At 33.3% G+C, this 11,634-nt stretch overlaps 1 protein-coding gene across 1 annotated transcript; it reads right to left on the bottom strand.

Moving 5' to 3' along the window:
- Positions 1-4,255: 4,255 nt before the first annotated feature.
- Positions 4,256-8,814, bottom strand: LOC105129118 (formin-like protein 2). The gene is made up of 4 exons (XM_011031064.1): positions 7,051-8,814; positions 4,835-4,902; positions 4,361-4,492; positions 4,256-4,276 (listed from the first exon to the last, which is right to left on the bottom strand). Exons 1-4 carry the CDS (start codon positions 7,424-7,426, stop codon positions 4,256-4,258), a joined length of 597 nt encoding a protein of 198 aa, XP_011029366.1. The 5' UTR covers positions 7,427-8,814.
- Positions 8,815-11,634: the final 2,820 nt, after the last annotated feature.

Consider the following 11,634-nt stretch of genomic DNA (forward strand, 5'->3'; position numbering starts at 1 on the left):
AGTGGTGCTTGTATTGCACGTCCATGTCAAAAAACGAAAAAAAAATGGAATCTCAAAGGAGATGGAACATTATAAATTAATCTCGTTTTCATGAAAAGAAAAATAACTTGTTTATGCCTTCCTGTACTTGGTAATTATAAACAAGAACTTGTATTATCTGAGTTGCCGGCCCTCCATGTAATGGCGGGTTATCGGCTTGACAGTGTCGCAACTCTTGGAAAAAAATACTCACTGGCAATATATATATATATATATATATATATATATAGATGGATATATAGTTAAATCTAACCTAGTTACACTTGAAATCGTTGCCAAATTTAGACAAGCTTGTGTTTTGGAAGCGTAGTCAATGTAAGTTGAAATAACAGTCAAATGAGGTGTTGCTATCTAGGTTGGATCTTGATGAAAATGTGTTGACTCTAGATTAATTAATGGAGAAAGAGAGAGACACAAGGTTGCTGCTATGGAGTCTAAAATCACATGTGCATAAATCAGGCTTTTAATTTGTAGGGTTTTCACGCATTGATCAACTCCACAGAAAGAAGAGTGCTGCCATGCCCTGGTCTATCCATGGTTTGGCTCCTCGTCCTGCGTGGTGGTAGAGGTCTCAACCCAAAGCTTTTTTAATCAGTTCATGATCTACATCCGAGTTTAATTAATTAATTGTTAGAGACACGATCAATTTCGCAGTTCTTTTTTGTTTTTGGTGAATTAAGATCATTTTCTTTGTTATTATTATTTTGAAAATTAAGATATTATCAAAGTCAACAAACTACTGCTTTGAATGAGAAGCAAACAAATTATAAAAGCCATGAGCTCCCATGACTTGTCCAATTGGTTGTTATTATTATTTTAAGAGCCGTGATTCTACAAGTTTTGTGAGAAAATGCATGAACCTTCAGGCAAGGAAATTAAATTTTCAAGGGCAAAAAAAGTCTCTGATGATTTTCATAAAGGTTTGAGTCCTGCCAAAAACCTATATGGATACGCTGGACGTAATACATGCTGAGAATTGGAAATAGCTAGCTTTGCTGCCTCTCATTTTCTCCTACCAAGATTGATAGCAATTAGCTCCAAGAATTGTCGGTCATTGCTCCATGTGTTCTTGTGTAGATCCCATACTTGTAACTCCATGTGTTCTTGTGTAGATCCCATACTTGTAACCTACGATCACGCAATGGAGAAATTGCAATCTTCGATTGTACAAATGGCAAAGAATGAGCCCACGCCGCCAGTTTGGACTTCATCACTGCAAGCACACCACTTTTCCCTGATAATCCCGAAAGGCCGGTTTGTTAACTGGAGGCCAGCCCAACTTTATTTCCCATTCCTGCCGGTATTGCTTTGTGCTAGATAGGTGCCCCGCGATTTCCCTTGCTAGCCAAGTTGATCTTGTTTGTAATTTAAAACTTTTCAAATGTTGTTAGAGTGTTTAAGAACTCAATTCTCGGTAATTTAATATAGAAGATTAAGATTAAAAAAATTGATTTAAAAATAGAATGAAAAGAAAAGAGGAAAAGAATAATTAAAAAAATAAAGAATAAACTTGATATAAAATAATATAAAAGCATTGAATTAGTCTAAATTAATATGAAAAATCTCGCAACACAGGTCAAGAGACTAAAATACTCTTATAGGAAATAAAATAAAATAAAATAATTGAATTTTTAATAAACTCGTGGGACGGGTCTTTGATTATTGTATTGAATATAAGTCCTTCATGTTAGAAGTATAGAATAAATATCTTTTAAGATGAAAAATTTATCAGGATAAGTGACTATAAAAATAAAAAAATTATATTCTAAACAAAATTTATCAAGTAAATATAAAATGATATTATCACACATTAAATGTTGTTTGGTAATAGTCATCTTGAATGTAAGACATTTGATTGTCATGAAAGAATCACTTGTAGATTAACTTCCTTTTCATGTAATAAAGAGTTGAAAGCGAACCATCTAGATGGTGGCTAAGTGGTAAAGACTTGGGACTAAGGAGTTTGCTCCCTCTATGGTTTCAGATTCGAGTTCTTGGTTGCTCATATGATGGTCACTGGAGACTTACATGGTCATTAACTTCAGGGCCCGTGGGATTAGTCGTGGTGCGCTCAAGCTAGCCCGGACACCCACGTTAATCTAAAAAAAAAAGGAGTTGAAAACGAACTTATATTACGTTAGCATGAGCAATAGCAGAACTAGAATAGGTCAAGACGAGGATTTTGTCCCCTTAATGTTTTTTTTAAAAAGTATTTTTTATATTAAAGTATTAATATAATAGTTTTACAAGGTTAATCTTTTTTGTTAGCTATTAATTGATCCAAACTCTTATTTTTTCATTATTGTCTCTGCCTCTCTTTTTTCTACAAACTTTCTCTTAAAACCCTAAGCTATTAATTAGTTAAACAAGTAACTCATTATGCTTTTGGTTTTAGGAAAATTTCCTTCATCCTTTCTATTTGTTTCGTTATCAAATTTTAATTTTATTTCTTTATAATTAATTTTTGAAAATATTGGGGTTTATAATAATTTATAGGTTTGTTAAATTAATATGTATATGAGTAATATTATATACTAACATATATAAATTGAAATGAGTTTTAATGAATTAGTAATTATTTTGCTATGAATTTCATATAAAAATATAGTGATGAATTTACTAGTTATTAAAAATGAAGTATAGAACAACTCAAAAAATTAGGGAGATAATAAATAAATTAAAAAAATTTAATATTTATATTTAATCAACTTATATAAAATAACAAGTCGGCAAGAACAACATCAATTTGTGACAATCCTTTTAAATTATGATTTTAAATATTATGTACCATATTTCAGTATAGAATTGTTGCCAAAAACTTTTCTAATCTTTAAAAGATTTAGAAATAGATAAATGAAAGTTTGTTATATATATTAAGAAAGATATTTTTAATGAGATTAAAAATAAAATCATTATGAAGTAATTTTAAAATATAAAATCTTAAAAAGAATAATTAATTTTTTAAAAAATATTTTTTTTATTTTAAATTAATATTTTTTTAATATTTTCAAATTATTTTAATTTATTAATGTTAAAAATAATTATTTTAAAAAATTATTAATATATATTTTAATATAAAAAATTATTTAGTAAACAGCCACCGTAACCTTAAATAAACTGAATGAAATTTCGTGAGCAGACAGTTTGAAGATGATTAATTAGACGTGAGTATTATGCAACTCTACTACCATACAAGGAGAGAAGAATACATAATGTAAAGGGTTTTATAAATAGACTATTTATAACCTTCTCCTCTGCATAAGCTATTTGAAAGTCAAAAAATAATATTACAATGTTACCAAACAAATCAGTTAACCTTAGCAAGCAGTTTGAGTTTTGAATTCTATTTCCAACAACGCAGAACAACAGGTAATTAATCATGTTTGAGATATTGGAGTAAATTGTTGTGACTCATCCTTCAAAAAAAAAAAATGATTTAGAGTAAAGGTATAGTTACTGAGCAATTAGTAAAATTTCAAAATTACATTTGATATTTTGTGAAAATTATTCGTATGTTATGGAATTTATTTTTTTTAAAATAAATTTTGTTGAAAAGATGAAACCATTTTTGTTAATATCTTGGTAAATATAAAGAAATCCAGGTTTAGAAAGTCTTTTCTATTGACTAACTTTTCTAATGACAAATAAATATAGAAAAGTTTAGAAAGTGGTTTTCTGGAACTATTTTCCGTAAAACAAACACAACCTACAAGTTTAAAAGGCACCAGTAAGAGGAGCAAAATAGAACAAGATCCATTTTACAAATGTTATGTTTTAGATGAATAGCCAACACCAGAACACAAGGATAAAAAGCAGGAGAGAGGATGAAAAGAACGAGGACATGCATGTAACACATCACCAACCACGAGCATTTGTTCCTTTTCCATTCTATAAAGAGTTGAAAGAAAAAGGTTTCGTGATTAGGATTGCCAGTAACTCTTAAGTTAGAATTGCAATCACTTTCATGCAGAAGTGCACCCTTACAGTAAAGAAAGACAGTTGTTTCAGAGAAAGAATGAGCTGGGTTGCAGATACCAATTTGAATGAAAAACCCAAATGAGAATTTTTCAAAGTGAATTTATTATCCCTGGATACTGCCAAGGGATGAACTGATATTGTGGACTGCATATTCCCATGCGCAGAGGAAAAATGATGAAAAACAACACAAAATGAAATGGAATGGCTAGACCTTAAGCATATCAAAGGGAGATGTAAATCATATAGCATGAATCAGAATCTAGCATAAACAAAACAAGATAATTCATAACAGCTTAAGTAGATGAAAAAATCATTCTAGATGAGAAAGGACAAAATGCCTCACCTCATATGTTAATGTGCCCCCAGAAGAATCAGGCTGGCGAAGCGTAACACTAGAGATCACACCATTAGCTGAAAGTATGCATATAGCTCGAGGCCCTTGTTGAGAAAATGATATGACCTTCATGGTGACGTCCTAAACAACCAAAATGATAAATTCTCTTTACATAAGTCAACAAAGTCTTAAAACCTAGGAAAACATGTAAGTCCATATCAGAAGTTATGAAAAAAAACTCAGGCAAATTCAAAAGGTATGAGGGAATCTTACACAAATCATAGTTTTAAATTTTTATGCCTTGTCTATTTTGGAAATATATGCAAATCCTGATCAATGTTCACAGTGGCTCGAATCCCAACCACTTTTTTCAAACACAAGTCATGTTATGTTTGCATTTATATTAACAAATGACAAAACGAAAATCACAATGTCAATACAGGGCATGAATACAAAACTACACTGGCTATGCTCAATAAATACCTCGCCTGCATTGACTGTGATGATATGGGGAGTAAAATTAGCACCTACAGAGCATGCAACCCATTCACCTAGAAGAACAAATTACCACAGCATCAGTAACCAAGACATGGGAATTCTCCTTCTGCAACAAATTCTCAATTCACAGGTCTTCAAGCAACAAAATACACCTCAAAGGTAATAGGAAAATCAATGCAGAAATTTTAAGAAATTTAAATTCAGAATTCTTACTTTAATAGAAAATCAGGTAAGACATCATATTTGGGGTGGCCTCTTGTCAATAGGAGACCCAATTGATGTGGCATAGAATACATCAAACCTTATGGTGGCATGGCCAAAGAAAAACAATTGCCATTGCCTTCTAAGGTAGCATTACCAATAAAAATATGACATGCCTGCAGCCCGTCAAGAACTTGCAAAATTGCATGATCAAAGAAAAGTCCCATGCATCAATGGCTGGTATGAATTGAGTAACAGTATAAAGATATTTGGGAATCCTTCAATCTCCAGGTAGAAGTTCTCTGTAATGGTATTTAAAGGCTCCTCAACCTGTGGGGCATGGATGTACGTAACTAACTCAAACAACCAGAAGAAAACTTCTAAGCCATCTCATAGCAAAAGAAGAGCCTCTCCAAGTACAGAATCTCCCTAGTTAAGAGAAGAGCTTAATGACCCAATTTCTAGATAATTATGGAAAGCTATTATCACGCTCCAAGCAAATGCAACAATCCTCGGAGTGGTGCAAAACCAATGTAACGTTTAAGCCACTAGATTACTCATAGGCGGGAATCTCCATTTATGGATCAGATTCAACACTGCAACCTAAAAACAGAAAGAAAGAAGGAAATTGAAGCACTGTTGCTGTTGGGGTGGGAAGATAATCGCTAAGAGCTTGGGCTGCCTAGTAGATGTGGTCTCAAGAGTTCAAACTGATGAGTTTTGTATGTGGAATAATCAAATACCAGGTAAAATGAGGAAGAATTATAGTAAACGAATAATTTCAAGCAAACCCTTTACACTTGATAAATAATATGCAAATTTTCAGCAAACCGGGAAAAAAGGAACCGACTATGACTAAAATACACTGCCAATGGCTTGTTGGAAATTGATGGTACTCCATTCCACTGATGGCCTGCTAAAAATGAAAGGCAGTGCATTTTATGGTCTCTGCTGCAATTTGCCAAAAGTTCTAAATAAGGCAGCAACAATGAAGATAGTTACATAGCTAAATGGAGAACTACAAAAAAAATTACTCCCATCTTTTCATATAATCCAGAAAATTTTATTTTAGTAAGCAACCGAGATGCCCAACTCAACCAGAGATGGTAGAGATGAGAAGTCAAAACTCGCAACTCTCTGACTAGATTGTGCAAGATCCCAATAGCCGGGCTCAATCAGGAATATGCTATGGCATTTACCAGTCACAGTTGACCAAAATTCTTATATTTCGTATGATCATGTAGGAAACTTGAGAACTTCTCAGGGGGGAAAGCCAACTTCAGCAAGTGAGCAGCAGCCCACGAAGACTAAAAAGGGCAAGTACGGCAACTAAGACAGGTCAAAACAATAGATCCAGATATTCTTGCATCCAGACCCACTTGGCAGGAAATGATAACACAAGGTAAGAATATAAAAGATAACCAAAAAAAATCCCCGGTAAATAATATCGTAAACAGAACCAGCCATAAATACGATCAAAACATGGTAACCAAAAAACTCCCTCCTTTCTTTTGGAAGCAAAGCGATGACACCTCTCTCTATTCCAATTCTGTTAACCATACAAAACACAGCACCAGACCTTTACCAGGTAACCAACCACAGTACCTACCACAAATTCTTTCCCCAAAAAAGGAACACAAGCGCCAAAATACACCCTCGTAACAGCAAGATTCCCTCGTTACCACACCGACTTACATGCCCTCTTTTCCAAACCCACTACACACACAAACACAAATATCAAGATCTCAACTGAAGCATCATTTCACAGGTCCCACTTTCACAGAACCCTTACTAAAAACCACCTAAATTTCTCTTGCATTAAAACAGACGACTGATATAAACATCAAAGATCCAAACTTTAAACCTAAAACAAGCACAAAAACCACTTAAGCTCAAATATCAAATTTCTCACCAAGATTCAAACTTCAACCACAAAACAAACACAAAACACTTCAGCTCAAAAGGAATCCATAAAATAGACAAATTTATCCATTCGTTACCTAAATTCTCCAGCTCATACTTGGCTTTGCTCAATGGCTTTATTTTCTTCTGTTTCCCAGCTGAGAAATCAATCACCGGTGGCAGCGTCGCCGGAGCCGCCGACGAAATCGGCTTCGGAGACAAGGTGACACTCCCGTCCGGACCATACTTTCTAGGCCTCCCTCTCTTCTTCTTCTCTGGCATAGACCCCGCCGGAGGCGGCGGGTGGGGCGGTGGAGCTTGCGGTGGAGCTTGAGGCGGAGCTGGTGGCGCGGATCCAGGTGTTGAGTTTGGGTTGTTGTCGGACCTGGGAGCGATTTGGTAATCTGAGGGAGCACCGGATCCCACCACTGTAACCCCACCACCACCACTAGTACTATTTACAGTTGTTTCCATTCTTAAACCCTTCAAACGATTTTTTTTAATTATATTTTGGACAAGTTTTCCTAAAAACCCATTTTGATTTTGAGCTCAAATCATCTCCAAATATTAAAAAGTCTCGATTTTTCTTGAAAATTAAACCTAAAAAATTCCTACTTTTTTAGAGGAAAAAAAAAACTCCAAAATATAAAACCCAGAAAGGAACAAAAAAATGGAAGAAAAGCTGGGGATGAGCTAGAAGAGAGAGCTTTATACAGGTAGGTTTTAATTTTAAAAAAGAAACAAAAAATTGAAAAACTTGAGATTTTTTTAGCTTAATTTTTGAGATTAGAGAGCTCCAAGTTAAGCAGAAACAGAACTTAACAGGGGTTTTAAGGAAAAAAGCAAAAAGGAAAAGAAAATTTGTGTTTTTATTTTTTATTTTTTTGTAGAGTAAAGAGAGTGATGAGAGCAGAAAGGAAGATTGGATTTCAGCTGTGAAAGTGAATTTAGATTTTTTGAATTAGTGGGGTGGTTTGATTTGGAAAATGGTTTTTTTTTTTCTGCGATAAAAATAATAGGAAAGTTTGTGTTGGTTTTTAGTTGTTGTTGAGCTAATATTGTTCCTAACTTCCCTAAGTCTGTCCGAAATGGGATTAAGAAAACAATAATAATAATAATGGCAAATCGAAATATTAAATAATAATAAAAGGCTGGCATTGATGAATATATGTGTGCGATGATTATTGGAGATTTGTATTTCATGTTATATATATTATAAAGATATTGATGTTTTGGTTGGAATCTTGTGGGAAATTAAATAATTTAAATAAAGTTGAAAGTGGGAGGGGTTTTCTTTTCTCTCTCTCTCTTTTTTTCTCAATTTTTTCTCTTTTTTTAATTCTTGATAGGGAAAGTGACAAGAGATGATATTATTGCCATCATTTTAATTACAGTTTTCTTTTCTCTTTTTAATTTTTGAGTGAATGGCAAGTAAAATTAAGCTGTCAAGAGAAGAAAAACAAAAAATGTCTGGAAAAGGGCAAAGAGGAGAGTGGATTAAGGCAAGCATGCCCCTTCTTATGGGGCCTGAATCCTGATAAGCTTCTATCTGTTACAAGCAAAACCCACAAATACACGGTGGTGTACAGTGCTGTAAATGGATAGCCCCTTGTGCATTTCATGCTTGTATTTTTGTTTATTTTTTCTCAAATCCTGGTTATATTTAGAACAGGGGCTAGTGAAGAAAGAGCTTGCAAAGCAACAAAAGATAGTACATCGATGCAATCCTCTGCTTAAGCAAAATGGATTTCATTCTCTTGTATTGTTCCCTTGGCTTGTCAATGATGCAGTGATGAAAGAGATTGATGCTGAAAGCTGTTCTCGTGTTTCTTTATTGTGCCGGGAGCGAGGATGAATTACTAGAATACCAAACCCATTATTTTCTTCCTCTCCTTTAACTGTTGCCATATTTGTTTCATATTTTCGTATGCAAAAAAAAAAAAAAAAAACCATAGCTGCTGCATGCATCCTTCTGTCAAGAACTTGTCGCCTTTGGGTAAAATTATTGGCTGCGTTATTGCTCTTTATTGCCGAACAGCGATTATCTTCGAAGTGTTTACTAATATTTGAAAAAAGAATATTATAAAGAGAAGAAAACTAGAGGGGAGATCAGATCATAATATGAGCACAATCCCGGCCCTTCCATGGGACCCCGAGATTTGACCTTTAAAAATGCTGTTAACGACAGCTTTAATATTCACAAACAAGGCTATAAAGCATCTTTTTTCTGAACTAGGGTTGGATTATCAATTACCAAAAACAAGAAAAATAAATAAACTAACAAGGTTTAGATAAGCACCAATTAATTATTAAATTGCTCGAGCATTTGAATAAATATGGTGATGACCTCGATGTATATTAACTTCCACGACTTTCTTCTTTGTTTTATTTTTTTAGCTTCTTTTCGCATGCCATGTGTATTAGTATTTTAATTGTTGGTCGGTAATTGGACCTAACTTTTGCATTAATTTATTAATTTAAGTGATGGGATAGAGAAAACTTGATTTAACAATTAAGAAATATCAAAAATTCATATAAATAAATTTCCACTTGAAGTTAGTGGTGCTTGTATTGCACGTCCATGTCAAAAAACGAAAAAAAAATGGAATCTCAAAGGAGATGGAACATTATAAATTAATCTCGTTTTCATGAAAAGAAAAATAACTTGTTTATGCCTTCCTGTACTTGGTAATTATAAACAAGAACTTGTATTATCTGAGTTGCCGGCCCTCCATGTAATGGCGGGTTATCGGCTTGACAGTGTCGCAACTCTTGGAAAAAAATACTCACTGGCAATATATATATATATATATATATAGATGGATATATAGTTAAATCTAACCTAGTTACACTTGAAATCGTTGCCAAATTTAGACAAGCTTGTGTTTTGGAAGCGTAGTCAATGTAAGTTGAAATAACAGTCAAATGAGGTGTTGCTATCTAGGTTGGATCTTGATGAAAATGTGTCTTGACTCTAGATTAATTAATGGAGAAAGAGAGAGACACAAGGTTGCTGCGATGGAGTATAAAATCACATGTGCATATATCAGGCTTTTAATTTCTAGGGTTTTCACGCATTGATCAACTCCACAGAAAGAAGAGTGCTGCCATGCCCTAGTCTATCCATGGTTTGGCTCCTCGTCCTGCGTGGTGGTAGAGGTCTCAATCCAAAGCTTTTTTAATCAGTTCATGATCTACATCCGAGTTTAATTAATTAATTGTTAGAGACACGATCAATTTCGCAGTTCTTTTTTGTTCTTGGTGAATTAAGATCATTTTCTTTGTTATTATTATTTTGAAAATTAAGATATTATCAAAGTCAACAAACTACTGCTTTGAACGAGAAGCAAACAAATTATAAAAGCCATGAGCTCCCATGACTTGTCCAATTGGTTGTTGTTATTATTTTAAGAGCCGTGATTCTACAAGTTTTGTGAGAAAATGCATGAACCTTCAGGCAAGGAAATTAAATTTTCAAGGGCAAAAAAAGTCTCTGATGATTTTCATAAAGGTTTGAGTCCTGCCAAAAACCTATATGGATACGCTGGACGTAATACATGCTGAGAATTGGAAATAGCTAGCTTTGCTGCCTCTCATTTTCTCCTACCAAGATTGATAGCAATTAGCTCCAAGAATTGTCGGTCATTACTCCATGTGTTCTTGTGTAGATCCCATACTTGTAACTCCATGTGTTCTTGTGTAGATCCCATACTTGTAACCTACGATCACGCAATGGAGAAATTGCAATCTTCGATTGTACAAATGGCAAAGAATGAGCCCACGCCGCCAGTTTGGACTTCATCACTGCAAGCACACCATTTTTCCCTGATAATCCCGAAAGGCCGGTTTGTTAACTGGAGGCCAGCCCAACTTTATTTCCCATTCCTGCCGGTATTGCTTTGTGCTAGATAGGTGCCCCGCGATTTCCCTTGCTAGCCAAGTTGATCTTGTTTGTAATTTAAAACTTTTCAAGTGTTGTTAGAGTTTTTAAGAACTCAATTCTCGGTAATTTAATATAGAAGATTAAGATTAAAAAAATTAATTTAAAAATAGAATGAAAAGCCAAAAGGAAAAAAATAATTAAAAAAATAAAGAATAAATTTGATATAAAACAAATATAAAAGCATTGAATTAATCTAAATTAATATAAAAAATCTCGCAACACGGGTCAAAAAACTAAAATACTCTCACAAGAAATAAAATAAAATAAAATAATTGAACTTTTAATAAATTCGTGGGATGGGTCTTTGATTATTATATTGAATATAAGTTCTCCATGTTAGAAGTATAGAATAAATATCTTCTAAGATGAAAAACTTATTAAGATAAGTGACTATAAAAATAAAAAAATTATATTCTAAACAAAGTTTATCAAGTAAATATATGACGATATTATCACATATTAAATGTTGTTTGGTAATAGTCATCTTGAATGTAAGATATTTGATTGTCATGAAAGAATCACGTGTAGATTGACTTCCTTTTCATGTAATAAAGAGTTGAAAGCGAACTTATATTACGTTAGCATGAGCAATGGCAGAACTAGAATAGGTCAAGACGAGGATTTTGTCCTTTTAATGTTTTTTTTAAAAAATATTTTTTATATTAAAATATTAATATAATAGTTTTACAAGGTTAATTTTTTTTTGTTAGTTATTAATAGATCCAGACTCTCTTTTTTT

This window comes from Populus euphratica, unplaced genomic scaffold (assembly GCF_000495115.2).
Source record: "Populus euphratica unplaced genomic scaffold, PopEup_1.0 scaffold48.1, whole genome shotgun sequence".
Lineage (NCBI taxonomy): Eukaryota > Viridiplantae > Streptophyta > Magnoliopsida > Malpighiales > Salicaceae > Populus > Populus euphratica.

Excerpts from the sequence above, each read along its gene's own strand:
- LOC105129118 (XM_011031064.1), bottom strand. The coding sequence starts at position 7,426 with ATGGAAACAACTGTAAATAGTACTAGTGGTGGTGGTGGGGTTACAGTG. Across the intron at positions 4,903-7,050 it reads GTATGAGCTGGAGAATTTAG|GTGAATGGGTTGCATGCTCT; the intron begins GTAACGAATGGA and ends TTGTTCTTCTAG. Across the intron at positions 4,493-4,834 it reads TCACAGTCAATGCAGGCGAG|GACGTCACCATGAAGGTCAT; the intron begins GTATTTATTGAG and ends TTGGTTGTTTAG.